Below are 19206 nucleotides of genomic sequence, written 5' to 3' on the forward strand. Positions count from 1 at the left end.
AATATTATATAAATGTATTTTATAATTTATAATTTATAATTTATATATTTTTATATTTATATACATTTATGCATTTATAATACATTTATAAATAAATATATTTACATATTTATAAATAAATATATTTACATATTTATAAATAAATATATCTTTATATTTATAAATAAATATATAAATGTATTATATTATATATAATACATAATATAAATATATTTATAAATGTATATTATTATAAATGTGTATAAATTATAAATGAATATTATATAAATGTATAAATTAATATATTATAAATATATACTAATATTATGTATAAATGTATTAATATAATAAATATAAATGTATAAATGTATTAATATTATGTATAAATGTATAATTAATATTATGTATATTAATATAAATGTATAAATGTATTATATTATATATAATACATAATAGAAATGTATATTATAACTATACATAAATATATATATTATGTATAAATGTACATTTATAGCAATGTATAATATATATAATATATATAATGTATATATTAAATATTAAATATTTAATATTTAATATTTATAAAAATATATAAAAATATATGTTATATAAAATAAAATATTTATAATATGTATAAATAAATATATTTAAATTAATATAATATATATATATCCTATACATAATTGAGATATACAAATTGAAACAAACATATTAAATATGTATTTGGAGTTGTTTTTGATATATTGTTTGGATATGGTGTTTTTAGAGTTGTTTTTGAAATACACATTTACTGTAGCATTTGGAATGTGAAAAACAGTTTTTCAAAAACAGGTCCAAAAACAAGGAATCCAAACGGACCCTTAGTTTTTCGAATGGTGGGTTGTGGTGATGGGGTGTCGGTCTTTTTCTTAATGGTGGGCTTTTTCTTGCCCATTATCTTTCTTAATCAATCTAGAAGGTGAACAATCGACTAAAGAATCAATTAACCAGTAGAACAGGTTTGTCAAATCATCCAAATCAATGAACTGAATGTTCACCAAAGAAAAGTCTCAATCAAATTCTAGCGTTAAATCAATTCATCCCAAGAAAATATGAACTTTGCCCAGCCAAGAAACCGCAATCCGAAAATTAAGTTTGAAATTGATGTCGATTCACCAATTCAATCAGAAAATATATGATTAACCAATTCAACTCACCAATTCGCCAACATAGAGATAGCAAATTACCAATAATTTACTCACTATCGATTGCAAAACAATCAATAATAAATTCATATGAAAAACCCAACGAATTAGTGTGTTATTGACCCAATACCATCAGCAGATTAAAGCAAAAGTTAGGTTACTAATACCTCTACTTCATTCCAAATTAGTTCTAGAATTGAAGATGAAACACGAGTTGTCGATGGTCGATGTGGCGGTTGATGACAGTCGACGAACAAAGCTGGTGACAGTGGCTAGAAATGATGGACGAGTGCTGGCTTGGAGGCAAGCAAACAAAACGGCGGCAAGTTCCCTGCTATAATCGGCGTTGTGATGGCGGTCTGCAATTGACAACAAATGACGAGCGGAAGTGGAGACAAAGATCACAGCGAATGATAATGACGGTTAGCGACGCTCATTGGCGGACGGCAAACGTAGCGAGTGGTGACTAGCTAACTGAAGACGGTGACAACCGACGGTGATTGGAGGGAGCCGGTGAGAAGCGACAAGCAGTGACGAAATTGGACAAGAGTAGCGAGCGGCGGACTTTGATTTTTGACAGTTGGCGGCAAGCAGTGAATGCCAGCAATGAAGTTCAACGTGTGGCAAACGGCAACGATCAGAAAACGATGAGTGGCGATTGTTTGTGCGCCGAAGGGAAATGACGAATGAAAAGGTTAATAGTAATCAGCGGCGGGCGAAAACCCTTGTCTCGGCGACGGTAGTCGTGCAGTTGGAGAAGAAGAAGAGGGAAAGAAAGAAAGAGAGAAAGAGGAAAGAAAGAAGAAAAAGAGAGAAAGAGAACAAAGAAAGAAAAAGAAAGAAAGAGAAAAAGGAAAAGGAAAAGGAAAATTATATATATATATTTATTTATTTATTTATTTCACTTTTTTAATATTTTTGATTTTTTTAATTTTGAATTTTTATTATTTAAAAAATTTTTAATTAATTTTTTTTAATTTAAAAAATATTCTTTTGTCAAAAACACTGGAACAATAAATGGGGATGTCATAAAGTAGAACAGTCTTCTAATCTTGCATCGAAGAATTTTTTCCTAACACATAATTGGAAGGCATGGGCACGACTTGTCGACCCTTTGACTCTTTAGAATTCTGAACTTATGAAAATGATAGACCAATAGGTTAAATGCAGGCACGTCTTATGAAGAGGTAGTTTTCTGTCCATCTATATAATCAAACTTGCTCAACCACAAAATACAAACACCAATGAGCAAAATAAAACACAAATATAAAAATGAAGAAAACACAATTGAAATTAATATCAAATAGAGTTGGGTTACCTCCCAACGAGCGCCTTTATTTAATGTTTTTGACTAGACATGGCTAAATGTCCTCAATCTGTATAAGTTGGCTCTTCAAGTCGCATCATTTCCACCTCTTCCATAGGAAAACCTTTATCGTAAGATTTGAGGTGATGTCCATTTATCACAAACTTCTTGTCCATTTTTAAGTTTTGGATTTTCACTGCACCATAATGAAAAACATGAGTAACTACAAAAGAACTAATCCAACGATAACGTAATTTATCTAAAAATAATTTAAGCCTCAACTGATAGAGAAAAACTTTCTGGCCAACCGCAAAGGTCTTTCTTGAAATTTGTTGGTCATGAAAAGCTTTATTTCTTTCATTATAGATCACTGCGTTCTCATAGACTTCATTTCGAATTTCTTCTAATTATTGTAATTAGAGCTTCCTGTGAACTCCGATCTCCTCAAGGTTCATATTGCTTTGCTTCACTGACTAAAATATCCTGTGCTCGAACTCTACCGGAAGATGACATGGTTTTCCAAACACTAACCAATAGGTGGACATCCCTATAGGTGTCTTGTACGCGGTTCAACAAGTTGAAAACTGGTTTTCTAATCTTAAACTCCAATCCTTCTTGTCAGGACAAACCATCTGCTTCAAAATAAACTTGATTTTCTTGTTCGAGACTTTCGCCTGGCCATTTGTCTTAGGATGATAAGATGTTGAGATCTTATAAAGGACACCATACTTTCGAAATAGTGCAGCTATCATCTTATTGCAGAAATGTGTACCCCTATTGCTCACCATGACTCTTGGCATTCCAAAACGTACAAAAATATTGGATTTAATAAAATCTGAAACCACTTTTGAATCACTAGTCCGGGTGACTTTAGTTTCCACCCATTTGGAAACATAGTCCACCATTAACAATATATCAAAAAAAAATCAAACGATGTAGGAAAAGAACCCATAAATCAATACTCCAAATATCAAAAATTTCAACAAAAAACATGGAAATTTGTGGCATTTGATCTCTATGAAAAATATTACCTACTCTCTGACATCTATCATAAGATTTACAAAATGTGTAAGCATCCTTGAACAGGAAAGACCAATAGAACCCGTTTTCCAACACCTTGCGAGCCGTTTTCTTTGGTTCGAAATGACCTCTACATGCAAAATTATGACAAAAGGTTAGTATCGAATGGAATTCACTTTTACTTACTGTGAGGACTCGTAAATTTTCCTTATTTCATATTCTTTTATTTTATTTTCTCTCATGCATTTTCTTCACTATACCCTATGATATTGATTTTTCTAGAGATTTTATAAGTGAATACAGTTTTTAAATCATTTTCCTGATATAAATTAGTTCATGTTAAGTTTGGAGTGTATATTGGACGTGGGACCCGCTAGTGCGTTAAGTGAGAGAAATTTGGCCAATTAGATTAAGTTTTGCACAAAGGGATTTAATTACTAGGTGTTAGGAGATAATTAGAGGTTACCTAGATGGATTAACCATGGGGAGACAAGAAGATAACTTTAAAACATAAAGGGTGCCACGTGTCCTTTTCTTATTCGAAGTTGGATTTGCCTAACTTTCTTACCTTTACTAAAAGATCAAATTTGACCCAAAATCATCTTCATTTCTACTCTTCTTGGCCGAGCTCTTCAAGAGAAAAGAAGAGAGCAAACTTCAACTTTTGGCTTCTAATTCTTGTTTATATCTTGCAATCCAACCGATTAAATCTTGAATTTGCCCACAAAAGTGACTTGCTAAGGAAGATTGAAGGTCTTGGTGGAGTTGTTTTGGAGGAGAAATCCCTAAGCTACTACCTTTCTTGAGGAGTTAAGGTATTTTGCTTGGAAACTCACTCTTTGTTCCTAATTATGGTAAATTAGTGATTTATGGTGGCTAAGTAGGTTATTTTTGGAAGATTTCATGGATTAAAGTGGAGTTAGCTAAATTTCTGATTTTTTTTGGGGATTTTTCTGTTTTCATATGATGGTTATGCTTGACCTTGGATTGATAGCTCTAAATTGTGTTAAATGGAGCCTTTGTACGTTAATTACGGTTGGTTGCGGAAAATTTCAGTTTTGTGTTGAAATTTCAGTTTTAGAGTTCCAATCTGCCCTGTTCTGACCGGCTTTATTCGTGCATGTTAGAGGCCTAATCAGGCTTAGCTTAAAACATGAAAGTTGTAGCAAATGGTGTTAACTAGCTGCCTAAACAATTTCAGCTCGATTCGATTACTGTATCATGTGAAATGACAGAAATACCCTTGACTGCTCATGAACCCTGTTTCGCGGATAAATTTCTGTTTCCGTGGAAATTTCCATTTTTGACCATGAAAATGCATGATTTGGCTTTGGAGGTCTTCATAAGAAATGTAGGTATATGTTTTGGCTTCGAAACGCCATAAAATTCGTTTCAATCCGATAAGTGTAGCTTCAGTTGTGCTTATTGTGCCGAAAGATGTATTTTATAGTCGATGATGTGTATGTGGTTGATTTGAGATGAATTGGTGTTGCTTGTAGGATGGAAAAATAAGGAAATTTAGGGGAGATGCTGTCCAATTTTCTAGGCCGTTTGGTCCCTTTAAGTTGAGTTGCCTTTTTGGTAGAAATAAAGGACTTTTGGGTCGTTCAAACCCTAGGTCCTCTCGTTACCTTTTCGTTCCAAAATCACGCTTTTGCACCCTTGCATTCGTAGTTCGTTTGGTTAGGCATACGACTCATAGTTGAATTTCATTTGAGAATATCGTTCCCATAGGAACCATAATTGTTATCATTTTAGGACGAGCTGGTGATCCAGGAAGTACTTCAGGGGGGAACGTTTGAATTTATTTTACTTGAACTGGTGAGTGTACCACTTCCCTAATTTGTTGCTTATCTGGCTATCCGTGACTTCTGTGTACTCTGTATGAAATGATGGTGTACTTTATCACTCTCGTTTCTCCCGTCTGTTACTTTGTTTCCTGCATACTGTATAAGTCTGTATTTGCTCTCTGTTTTCGTTATCTGTATCTGTTCTCTGTATAAGTCTGCGACCTCTGAGTTCAAAACCTGTGGCTAGTTACTCGAGTCGAGCCGGCAAGGGCCAGGTCGATTAGATAACGAACCACGGTAGTCTGTTTCTAGGAATCTTTGGGTATTGAGACTCTTGATTCCGGTATACTCGAGTATTACCACTTCTGTTTCTGTTGAGGTGTTCGGGCCCGGTAAGGGGTAAGTTTGGTGGACGGAATTTGGTGTCAAGTGGGGGTCTACGGACATGGTTGTTCTTCATATGTTGACGGAGAGTTAACGGGTTTGGATCAAGCTCTGCCATGAAAATCTGGCTCCTGAGAGCCACCCGTATCTTTTCTATCTATGGTGTTTGTTCATTTCTTTATTTGATTTGCATATGTGACTAATTGAATATGAAGTTCCATGATTTTTAATTACTATTATTTTGGTACCTCATTCAGCGTAAGCTCACCCCCTTCCCGTTATCTTTGTTTTCCTTACAGGGAACCACACTTTGAACCGTGATTTTGAGAAAATGGTTGAACTAGTGTAAACGTTCTTTTGTTAGCTCTTGTGTAATCAAAACCCTAATTGTCTTTTACTTAAGTATCACGCTTTTAATTGTAAAGTTTTCAATGTATGAATATAAGTGTTTTATCATGTACAGTAAGTGTATTCATTTGAGATGGTACCTTTGCGTTTGTTGAGATGCTACTTATAACCATTGGATGATCGGACGAGCGTGGCATTTGAACAAGGAAAGAAAATTCTAGCGGGAACTGCTCACCAAATCCAGCCGTATCTTGGTCGGATTGTGATGTGTCCACTTTTCATTTGCATTTTCGTCTTCATTTTCATTTCCGTTGAGGCGTTTAATCGAAGTATCATGGTACCTTACGGTGTAGAACTCATGTTTCTCAACTTAGTAGTCTTCGATTGACTGTCCTCTTAGGGATTCGTTTGTGCGCTATATCGGGTTTGTGAGATTCAACTCCGTAGTCCTGGCGAGAGCTGGACAGGCGGTCCGCCGAACCCTTTGGTTCGTCTTAGGGTGAGGTGGGGCCGTCACACTTACACATCTTATTATTACTTGATTCACGCGCTGCTTCCATAGATAAGGATTGTCCCATATGAAATATCTGGCATCACTTCTCAACTTATCCTTTTTTGCCTTAGACCACCCTGCAGGTAATTTACTAGTCACTAAATAATTAACAATATTAGCGTACCAAGACAAAGAAGAATTAATGAAAAATAATTGTTCGCTAGGAAAAACTTCTCTCAATGGAAAATCCTCTTCAACAACTGGTATGCGCCTCAAATGATCAGTTACTAAATTTTTTGCAGATCAAGCTCTTGTAGAAGCAGTATCTACCTAATCAACCTTGGCTTCGTATCCTTCTTTGTTATTAGATATCGCAAAGTTGCATGATCAGAATACACGATAACTTTAGCACCTAACAAATATGACCTGAATTTTTCTAAAGCAAAAATAATGGCTAGGAGTTCCTTCTTGGTGGTGGAGTAATTAAGTTGAGATCCATTCAAGACCCTTGATGTATAGTAAATAGCATGAGCAATTTTTCCCATTCTCTGACCCAGCACTACTCCCACTGCATAGTCGCTAGCATCGCATATGATCTCGAATGAGAGACTTCAATCAGAGGGTTGGATGATAGGTGGCGAGGTCAAGAGTATCTTTAACTTGTCAAATGCCTTTTTGCATCCGTCCTTGAACTCAAATGTCACATCTTTTTGCAACAACTTGAACAAAGATGCTCCAATCTTTGAGAAGTCCTTGATAAATCTGCGATAGAAACCTGCATGTCCATGAAAAGAACGTACTTCCCGCACACTTGCGGGATAAGGTAACGCAGACACAATATCTATTTTACCTTTATTAACTTCTATGTTCCTAGACGACACTACATGTTTTAGAACTATCCCGTGTTCAACCATAAAATAACATTTTTTCCAATTGAGCACCAGGTTAGTCTCTATACACCTTTTTAGAATTAATTTTAGATTGTCAAGGCAGTTGTCAAAACTATCCCATAAATACTAAAGTCATCCGTGAATATCTCTATAATTTTCTCTACATATTCAGAAAAAATACTTACCATGCATATCTGAAAAATGGTAGAAGCATTACACAATCCGAAAAACATTCTTTTGTATGCAAAAGTTCAAAATGGGCACATGAAAGTAGTTTTCTCCTGATCCATCAATGCAATTGTAATCTAGAAGTAACCTGAAAAATCATCTAAAAAATAATAATAAACTTGACAAGTTAATCTCTCAATCATTTGATCAATAAAAGGGAGAGAAAAATTATCATTTTTTGTGACGGTGTTTAGTTTTCGATAATCTATACACTGATGCCATCCGGTGGGCTGTCGGATTGGAACTAGCTCACCCTCTTGATTAGTTTCTATTGTCACTCTAGCTTTCTTCGGAACTACATGCACTGGACTCATCCACGGGCTATCTGATATAGCATATATAATCCCCATGTCCAACAACTTGAGTATCTCTTTCTTTACTACCTCTATCATCAGGGGGTTCAACCTCTATTGGGCTTGCTTTACAGGTTTAGCTTTTTCTTCGAGCCTAATTCTATGCATACACACAGAAGAGTTGATCTCTTTGATATCGACTATGATCTAACCTATTGTCTGCTTGTACTCTCTAAGAATTCGAATCAACTTGTTTTCTTAAATTGGTGACAATTTGGAAGAGATAATCACAGGAATAGTCTCCTTGTCACTGAGATACGTATACTTCAAGTGGTCTGGCAGGAGCTTCAACTCTACAATAAGTGCCTGCACAACAGAGAGTAATAACTTTTGGTGAAATTCTAGCAAAAAAATAGGTGCAAGTTCATACCTTATTGGCGTGGTTGCTAACGAGTGCAGTGCTCCAACCATGTGTTCTAGATCATCACTTAACTCCATCTTATAAGTTGTTTCCAACTCAAGTGCTTGATTAAAACAACCTTTAACTCATCCCTACCATGAATTTCAAAAACCTCCTGTACCACAGGATCAATAACACTCACAGCAAAAACAGAATTAGAACTAGATAGATATTTCATAGCCTCAAATATGTTAAAGTGAACAATTTCTCTATCAAATTTCATAGTCAAAGTACCCTTATTGACATCTATTTTTGTCTGAACTGTACTACAAAAGGGTCTACCTAATAGCAAAGGTGATGGTTCTGAGGAGTGGTCATCGTCCAAATCAAGGACGTAAAAATTAGATGGAAATACTAATTATTAATTTTGATTAGAACATCTTCAATCAGTCTATTAGGATATGCATTAGTTCGATCAGCTAATTGAATTATAATTCTAGTCTCTTTTAACGGTCCTAAATTTAAAGAAGTATAAATGGATTTTGGCATTACATTAATCGATACTCCTAAATCTAGCATGGCATTTCTAATCAAGGTGCTTCCTATTTTGCAACAGATAGTAAACATATATGAATCCCCGCATTTGGATGGGAGTTCCCTTTGTAGAACTGCCAACACGTTTTCTTCCATGATAACTCTCTCATCTCCCTTCTCTTTCTGTTGACGCATAAATCCTTCAAGAACTTTGCATACCTCGATACTTGTTTGATTGCGTCCAACAAGGAAATGTTGACCTCCACCTTACGAAATATCTTTAGAATCTCTTTCTTCGGTTTCTCCAACCTGCTAGGAAAATATGATGGGTTAGTTTTAACTTTAATTATAGGATTAGGAATTACCTCAGGGTTTGCATTGTTTATTCCTTCCTTCTCAAGCTCTTTCTCAATCTGGTTCTCATTCTTATCTTTTGAAGTCATGAGTTTGGGGCCTTCAATCTCCTTCCCGCTTCTTAAAGTCATAGCACTTTACATTTTTCGGATTCACTTCTGGTTGAGATAGCAATTTTCCTTGAGATTGGGATTTTGAACGGTTAAGTGATGTTGCTATCTAACTCATTTGGTTCCGCAAATCCTGCATGTCGGACTCCATCTTTTGCTAAAACTGCAAAGTGTTAGCAATTAATATTTTCATCAATTCTTCTAAAAACATACCCGAATTGGAAGCAGAAGGTTGTGATCGGGATTGGTACTGCTAATGGTACCCCTGCTGTCTGTTGGGTCCAAAATTTTGCTGTCTATTCCCTCCATAACTGAGGTTTGGATGATTCTTCCAACCTGAATTATAGGTGTTAGAGTATGGATCATACTGCTTTCTTGGCGCGGGCATGTGATCAGCCATATTTACTTGCTCAGCATTCTTCTCTTGAAGCATTGGACACATATCCTTGGAGTGCCCTATATTAATACAAATCCCACACGCCTTGGCTTCTAGTGAGTTTCCTACAGCCAATTATCTAAGAAAAGAGGTTAGTTCAGACAATTGCTGTTGAATATATGAAGTTTCTACCTCATTCACTCTGCGTGTTGAAACATCTTCTTGTATACCAAAATGTTGTGAGTTCTCGGACATCCCCTCAATCAATTTCCATGCTTTTCACAGAGTTTTGTTTACTATCGCTCCTCCACTTGCAGCATCAATAATGCTACTATCTGTAAAGAGTAAACCCTCGTAGAAATATTGAATTAGCAATTATTCACGTATTTGGTGCTAAAGGCATCTAGTATCTAGCTTTTTGAATCTCTTCCAGTAATTATGGAGAGACTTTCTAGAATGTTGTTTAATGCCACATATCTCCTTCCTTAGACTGGCAGCTCTTGATGTAGGAAAATATTTTTTCAAAAATTTCTTCTTTAGCTGCGTCCAAGTTGTGATACTACCTGTTGGTAGACAGTATAACCAATCAGTTGCTGAATCCCTGAGGGAAAAGGAAAATGCTCTCATTTTTATCTATTCTTCAGTAATCCTAGGGGGTTTCATACTTGCGCATACTAAATCAAATTCCTGCAAGTGCTTGTAGCGCTCCTCACCTGGAAGACCATGAAAGGAAGGTAAATGGTGAATTAGACTAGTTTTTAGTTCAAAGGTGTATTATCATCTAAATTTGGAAAGGTAATGCATAATGGTTGTTGATTTAAGTCAGGAGTAGCCAACTCTCTTAGTGTTCAATTGATGTCCATGGTAACTTCTTTCTTTTTAGAATCACTCGAGGCAGCACTCAAAGAATTCGTCGATTTGGCCTCTAAATCGAGCCTCTGGGATGCAACAATTGACTGCTCCTCTATGTGTTGTCTAGTCTCTTTCCTTACTCTATGCACAACTTTTTCTATTTTCGGATCGAAAATTAATTTGCTTGTACGAGAAGAACGAGACATAAACTAGAAAAGTACCAGAAAATTAAAAATAAAATGAACTAAAACAGGCACAAATTTACTAATGCTAGTCCCCGACAACGGTACCAAAAATTGACCGGTGTTGAGCCTGTGCAATAATAAATATTTACTCAAGAAAAATTACAAATTTTGTTTATAGGGTAAGCAGGGTCGAATCCATAGGAATTGAGAAAAATTTTGTTTTTTCGAAAGTTCAAAGTATTTGGGGATTTTTATAAAAATGGAAATAAGTAAACAATCGCATAAAATGAATAAGTAAATAAAAACTAAATGACAATTTATTAAAATGGAATCAATAATAAATAACTCTAGCCAAAAAATAATTTCAAAAATGATTCACTTAATTGATCATTGATACAATAACAATTCCATTTATTAACTGATAAATAAGTTATAACTGCCAAACAAACGATGACAGTCAACTCCTCCTTATAGTATTGGTTATTAAGGTACGACCGTTAATCACTATCCTAATTAAGAAATAACCCTAGATACAAGCTTAGAGTTCAATTTCTCAATTGTTTCAAGAGTTAGAGAAACCCTGTTCTAATCAAATGACGCACTACGAGGGTTATTTTAAACTAGCCTGTATATTCTCCTGACACAAACTCAATCATGCCAGTTACCACTAGTTTAGAATAATTAAACAATTACGAATTTAATTGGTCTAATTGATTTTAGGTTATTAAATTAATCTAAATTCCAGGCCCTGGATATCTAAAGGGTTAATTCCACTTTGTCCCCCCAAATTTTGGACGATTATCCACTTAAGTCCCTAAACTTCAAAATGGGACACTTAAGTCCCTAAACTTATAAATACCTCCCACTTAAGTCCCTAAACTTATAAAATGGGACACTTAAATCCCTAAACCCTTATAAAATGGGACACTTCGACCACCAACGGCATTCAGGATTTGTTAACAATTTTCCTTAAGTGAGAGGTATTTATAAGTTTAGGGACTTAAGTGTCTCATTTGGAAGTTTAGGGACTTAAGTGGGTAATCGTCCAAAGTTTGGGGGGACAAAGTGGAATTAACCCATATCTAAATAATACAACAACCATAAGACAGTAAAGTAGGGAATATATGAATACCAGAAAATAAAAGGAATAAATAAAACCAATTCGATCTCATAATTTCAGATGAACCAAGTCCTCCGTTGGTTCTTGACTAGAAATAGAAAATTAGTTCATCTCCATTGAAGAATCCCACGCAAAATTGTAGAATCAATTGTCGAAAACATTCTTCAATATTGAGATAGAGTACCCGAAGAAAAGGAAAACAAAAAGATGTTTTTTTCTCATCTCTTGTCGTCGACAAGAAAAGAAAAGATAATCTTATAACTTGTCTCTACCGATTCATAACGAAGTGATAAGGAAACGGCTAAAGAAAAAAAAACTACTGACTGTCTCCTACTACTACTAATTGAGGTCAAGTTGTTCTTTCAATTTTGTATCTTAATCGAACAAGACAAAATTTCTCATCCATCTGGTGAAGCATCCGAGATTCTAGCAGGTTCAATTCAAATTTTGGAGATCATAGGCCAAATCCCGAGCTTCTTGAACAAGCAGAGTTTTAACTTTGACGTGACTATGCCGAACAGTAAGTTTAGTGAAGAAATCACGCCTTTTAACTCCTTTTTGCTCCAATTCTTTGCAACCGACAACAATTACCAAAAATAAATAGAATCTACTAATTAACTCAAAATTTGGTAAAATAAAAGAGGGATATAATCATAAAATTATGGCAAAAATGCAACCTATCAGTGGTAGGGAAGGGGAAGAGGAGAGGAGAAAAGAGAGGTAGGAGGAAGAGGGAGAGGATGGTGGCGACGGTGCATAGTAGTATTAACTTTTAAAAAATATTCTAAAAATTTTTAAACTTTAAAAATACCCAAAATATAGCCCAAAAACACCTCCAAAAAATATCCATAGTAAAAATTTTTCATATATATTATTACAGTAAAATATTTTAAAAATACCTAAAAAAAATTAATCCAAACGGATTTTTTTGCGGAACTTTACCAACTAGCTTATTATTCCGCAAGTTCTCCAATATCAATTTATGACTTTCCACCATGGACATAGACCTAACTTGTCACACAATCATGCAAAATTTGACTATTCGGTACCCGAGTTAACTAAACTATATAATACGTGTCCTCACAATCCTTTTTCCTTAAAAGCATTTTGTTCTCGAAATTCTTATTGTAATTCGTGAATAATTTTGGGTACCTTTCTTGAATCTTCTTCTTGGGTTCCCATGTTGCTTCTTCAATATCATGGTGTCTCCAAAGTATCTTAACCCATGGAATTTCTTTATTTTTTAAGACTTTGATTTTCCAATCCAATATCTTTATTGGTTTCTCTTCAAAGGAGATTATCCTATAACTCCAACTCCTCGTGTTGTATAACATGCTTGGGATCATGGTGATATTTTTTTAACATGGAAAATGTCATGCATTTTGCACAAATTAATCGGCAAGTGTAGCCAAGATGTCACTTTCCCTACTTGTCGTAATATTTCAAAGGATCCCACATGTCTTAGACTTAATTTTCCACCTTTTTTTGTGCCTAATTTCTCCTTTATAAGTTGATACTTTTAGAAATACTTGATCCCCCACTTCAAACTCCAACTCTTTCCTTTGGTTATCTGCATAAGTCTTTTGTCAACTTTGAGCCATTTGCATTCTTTGTTTTATTAGTTTCACCTTTTCATAGGCTTCATCAGCCCAAGGTACATCATTCGATTCAATGATTTTCCTCTCAACTTCAACCCAATGAACTGGTGATCGGCATTTTCTTCAATATAGGGCTTCATAAGGAACCATTACGATAGAAGAATGGTAGCTGTCACTATAGGCAAACTCTATCGGTATAAGGTGTTGATCTCAATTTCTCCTAAAGTCCAAAACACATGATCGGAGCATGTTGTCAAGAGTTTGGATCTATCCATTAGTTTGTGGATGAGCAATAGTGCTAAAGTTCAACTTAGTACCCAATGCCTCTTGCAATTGCTGCCACAACCACGAGACAAATTAGGAATCTCGATTAGAGATAATACTCACTGGTATTCCATGTAGCCACACAATTTCATCCAAATATAGTTTTGCCAATTTTTCAAGTGTGTATCACATGTTTATAGGTAAAAAGTGGATTTAGTAAGTCTGTCAATGATGACCCATATTGCATTATGACTTCTTTGAATTCTAAGTAACTTCGATACGAAATCCATTGTTACATATTCCCATTTTCACTCTGGCATGTTTAAGGATTGAAGATGGGATTTTGATCTTCAACTTCATTAATCCATAATAACAAAGGTGGTTGAATAGTGATATTACCAAATATATTAATCTTCCCAGAACTGGTCTTAGGTTCTACTCGCATGCATTTTCAAGCTATTCCTACTCCTTAACCATTAGTCTGGTCACCTATGCTCTTCTACTTAGTGCATCTATGACAATGTTAGCCTTTCTAGGGTGATAATTGATCACTTGTCACGAGTGTCAAGGATTAATTATTGAATTCCCAAAATTTTTAGTAGTCGGAGTCTAGTCGAACCCATAGGGAACAGTGAAAACTTTTAAATCCGTTTGGGTTAATTTTTTTTAGGGGTGTTTTTGAAATATTTTACTGTAACATGTCTATGAAAAATTTTTATGGGTGAATATTTTTGATGATTTTTTGGACGTATTTTTGGAATATATTTCGAAATATTTTTAAAGTTTAAACATTTTTAGGATATTTTTTTAAAAATTAACACCACCACCTATCACCGCCATCATCATCTCCCTCTTCCTACAAGAGGCCTCGATCTGGTCGAGGTCAAATCGGGGAAGGAGAAAGGGAGGAGTGGGGTGGGTGTGGCAGGGAAGGGAGGGGGAAGAAAGGAAGATGTTAGCACAAAAAATTACGTGCACAGCTAAAATAATTTTGACACATGTAAAAATATGTGGGAAGAGGAGGAGAATAAACACACAGCAATAACTTAATAATTTATTAACCCAAAACTCAATAATAATAAATATCAAGTCGTAACTTTTTATTCACGACAACTCACAAATCTCAACTATAAGACCTTCGCTCAAACTTAATCTCAAGACTCAACTCAACTTTTCAACTCAATTCTTCAAATAATAACTTACTAGATTGGCAGTATTTATAAACTCCAAAACTTCCTAAAATAAATACAATTGTAAATCGAAACTTATCTGAAAATTGACTTGAGATTTCCTTATCTAATATGGAAACTAAACAAACAGGACACTAAAAAGAATTAGAAAAATAAATATAGCTTGGTTTAATTTCTTTCAGAGAAGAAATGAGAGGGAGGGAGAGGAAAGAGGAGAAAGGAGGGGATGGTGGCGGTGGTAGGTAGGGGTGGTGATGGTGGTGGTTGGTGAACGAAAAAGATGTTGTAGATTTTATATTTTAAATTTTAAATATATTTAGAGTTGTTTTTGATATATTGTATGAATGTGACGTTTTTAAAGTTATTTTTGTTTGTATATTAGTATAGTACTGCATATGAGAAACTTGTTTTTCAAAAAATGGAAGGTATTGTTCTGCGCCTGAGTCATCTTTTTGTATAGGTATTGTTCTTTTTGGTTCTTCAAAAAAGCATATTCATTCTTTAGTTTCTAAAGTAGTTTCTACCGTAATAGGGGTCTGAAAAATTTGTAATCTTGCATGTGCAGTTGAGAGTAAACTGGAATAGTTTGGGGGAATAATCTCCATGCTAATTTGTTGATGACATGCAATAGAATCAAAGTTGGCAACTGGTATTGTATAATGAAATAGACAAATCGTCCTTCAAAAAAAAAAAAAAGACAAATCGTAGTGTTATTATTCTTCAAACTACATGTAACAACTAACAACAACCTTTGCCTTGTCGTATACACAAATAAATGTTTTTTTACTCAACCAAGAATTATTAGCAATGCACAGTAGAATATTCAATTGTGTACAAAGAAAATTTTGGATTAATGTGTTTAATACGCAAAGTTTTAGGTAATTATTTTTGTTGTTGACAAACGTTTTCCATAGCCACAACAAGGCGTTCCTCTCTCTCCGCAAACCCAATGGCTGCTTCCTCCTCCTCAGCGTTGTCATCTACGCAACCACCCCCTCCTCATCCGCCTTTCCTGTCTCCATTTACTCTGCACCTTGGCATTCCGCACCAAGATCGAATCCCCTAACCCCCCCAAAATTACTGCCTCACCAATCACCGGAAAAAATTAAAGGTAGAAAGAAACGGAGCTTGGGAAGAAAGCCGAAGGAGACTCTGTTGTCTTCAATATTAAATTCTTCAAATGGTAAGTTAAATTATGGACCGCTCTGTTGTCTTCAGTACGTCACGTGGTCCACAGGTGAGACCGCAGACCCTATGCTATAAATCCTCATCCTACACCCTTGATGGGAGCAGATGAGATCGGACTATTCTCAATACACTAAATATCGAGCTAGCGCTGCAAAATCCCGTCTAGTTCAATTTCATGGATAACCCAAAGTTGCAAAAACTTCCTGTCATCAACTTTGCCAGGAGAATTTGCAGCATGGCACAGAAAGCTGGTCCTTGGCATGCAATGAAGTCCGCCACGCTCTTGAAGAGTACGGTTGCTTTCTTGCTATGTATGATGCAGTTTCTTTCAAGTTGAGGAATTCAGTATTTTCTGCGCCAGAAAAACTGTTCGATCTTCCCGTGGAAACAAAAAGAAGAACACTTCTGATAGGCTTTTTTTTGGTTATTTTAGCAACGACCGTGACCCATCTATTCATGAGAGCATGGGAATCGAAAATTCAACCAACATAGCAGAAGTCAAGAAATTCTCTAAGCTCATGTGGCCCCAAGGAAGTGATGACAATTTCAGGTACAACTTGATTTATCCTCATCTTATCAATTCTTACTAGTAATTGCAACAATTAATTATCGAGCAATGTATTGATCCCAAGTGAATTGAACCTTCAATTTGTTTCCTTTTGTGAATAATTGTTAGTGGGATCATCCATGAATATGCAAATCTGGTGGCGAAGTTGGTACAAGTGGTGACTCGAATGGTTTTCGAAAGCTATGGGGTAGAGAAGCTGAAGTGTGATTCTCACATAGATTCAATCACGTACTTGCTTCGATTCAACAGCTACGAGGCGCCTGGAGTAGACAAGAAAACCGTGATTGCTCCCCCTCATACTGATAAGAGCCTCATCACAATTCTTGCTCCGAGTCAAGTTAATGGATTGGAGGTAAACTTGAAGGATGAGCAATGGATCCCTGTTGATTTCTTGCCTTCATCATTTATTGTTATGGCAGCAGATGCATTAATGGTAGGTTACGTCCTCTTCCTTTTCTTGAATTTAATAACTAAAAGTAGGTATTTTGACAATAGGAATCCACTGGCGTGACTTTTAAGGTATCAGTAGTGTTCATGGTTTCTTATCAAAGTTCAACAACTAGTGGTAAATGGTAAGGGTTTCATATGAATTTATACTACTTGATTTTTTACCTATCATTTGAGTAACTTATTTAGAAGTATTTGCTTAGAAGGATTTTTTTTAAATTTTTTGGCGGCTAATTTTTGCTTGCCCCTACTGAAAAATATTTTTAGCTCCGTCACTGGGTGAAAAGAGTCTCAAACAAGAGTTTGGGTTGGGAGCAAAATTAAATAAATTGAAAAAACATTTTAAAAATGCAAGGTGAAATCATTCTCAGTATAATAAACAAAACACTTGCATTCCACAAGAAAGAGGAAAAACAAAAACAAGAATAAGGATGCGATCTCATGTCACGTGAACATGTATACCAATTGACCCCCTCATTGTAGAAACGACAATTGTTCTCTAGCAGAATAACTTTTATATTTGTTTTCTCAAATGATTTTGATATAGTTATTCCTTTTGTCCTCTATAATTTTTTTTAAAAAAATTAATCTATATTTTTTTGTCCTCTAGAAAGCATCTTAATTTTTTTTTGAAACAAAAATCTAGATAATCAATCTATTTTTGCAGGCATGGAGCAACAAAAGAATACGACCTTGTCTTCATCGAGTTCAAATGAACGCGAACGCAAGAAGATCCTCACTGTTGATGCTCTCTTACCATAAGGGGGTCCTGCACATCCCTCAGGAGTTGATTGATGAGGAAAATTCACAGCGCTATAAGCCATTTGATCACCTGGGATACCATAGTTTCTTAAAGAAAGAAGTGCAAACGGGCCAGCACGTTCAATGTGATGCCATCAAGAGATATTGCGGTGTTTGAAGTATCATGATTCTTTAGAGGGATCTCTTGTACGCATGCTGCGGATCATGATAAAGCATGCATATCTTAGCTAAACTATACAATCATTTTCTCTCTTCATATGCATTATTACTAGTACTTCATTAACCTTCCAGTATTTGAATACCAGACATCAATTTCCCTTCAAATCAAGAGAATCTTTCAGTACAAGTAAATTATATTTGGCCGTAATAAGCCCTACTAATTCTAGTCCATTAATGGTGACGTGAACTCTTTTCAAATTTATTTCGTACTAAAAATGGGTCTACAAAAGGATTCAAAACTAAATACATTTATGTACTGCGTGCTGGATTCTTAATTTTTGAGTCCAAGCAGGGAGTCAAATGAAATAATCATATCCACTTTAGGCTGGTCTGCTGTCGTAGGACACTCAGACATTAGTGCAGACGCCGGGCCGATGGATGAGTGGGTGCATACGCACGAGTGCTCAATAGACGAATAATTCAATGCTACGACGAAGTAAATTTCCTATATCGATCAAATGTTGAATTATATCAGGCTATGTAACTCCAATTACGACATTACCCAATTACTGGAGCACAGAAGTGCGCACGCTACAAGAAGTAGGTAACAAAAGGATTTGTTAGACAATCTGTCAACCTCATGATCATCACGACCATCTATCATCTTCCCCTTCAAATCGATGGAGAGCGGATGAAACAATTTATCACTTCTGATCTTTAAAATCTTACAAGCTTGCTAGTCTTGACTCTTGAGCAAGTTGATCTTAGTCATCAACTCAATTATTTGCAAACCTGTGCTGAACCAGGACAGATGATGCTATAGATGTACATTATGGAAAATAAAAAAAGTGCCTAAAATCCGGTGGAGTTATAGATATAATTAAGTAGACTTTGATTAGTATATATCCCAAGAAAAAGGAGGGTGTAAGGGGTTGTACATGATATATCAGATGTTATGGCTACGATTGCCCATTTTCCACTGAATTAGTGAATCCTAGCATAAACTGTAACTTAAACTCACCTTCCCTGCGTCAAATTCTTTGCACGAGCTGCTCTAGGTTGTTAAGTTCATGAATAAAGGGTTAGTCCCACATTGGTCTGAGAGATAGAAAAAGAGCGATTAATATGTAAGTAAGGGCCTGAGATCAAATGGTTTAAACTTTTGGGTCATAGTTGGGTTCCTG

General features: G+C 35.3%; 1 protein-coding gene across 1 annotated transcript; it reads left to right on the plus strand.

Annotated features, from left to right (window-relative positions):
• The first annotated feature begins 16093 nt into the window (after positions 1–16093).
• Positions 16094–18020, plus strand: LOC140016045 (deoxypodophyllotoxin synthase-like). Its single transcript, XM_072068935.1, has 5 exons — positions 16094–16135; positions 16309–16418; positions 16520–16636; positions 16763–17087; positions 17769–18020. Exons 1-5 carry the CDS (start codon positions 16094–16096, stop codon positions 18018–18020), a joined length of 846 nt encoding a protein of 281 aa, XP_071925036.1.
• The last annotated feature ends 1186 nt before the right edge of the window (positions 18021–19206 follow it).

Source organism: Coffea arabica, chromosome 1e (assembly GCF_036785885.1).
Source record: "Coffea arabica cultivar ET-39 chromosome 1e, Coffea Arabica ET-39 HiFi, whole genome shotgun sequence".
Lineage (NCBI taxonomy): Eukaryota > Viridiplantae > Streptophyta > Magnoliopsida > Gentianales > Rubiaceae > Coffea > Coffea arabica.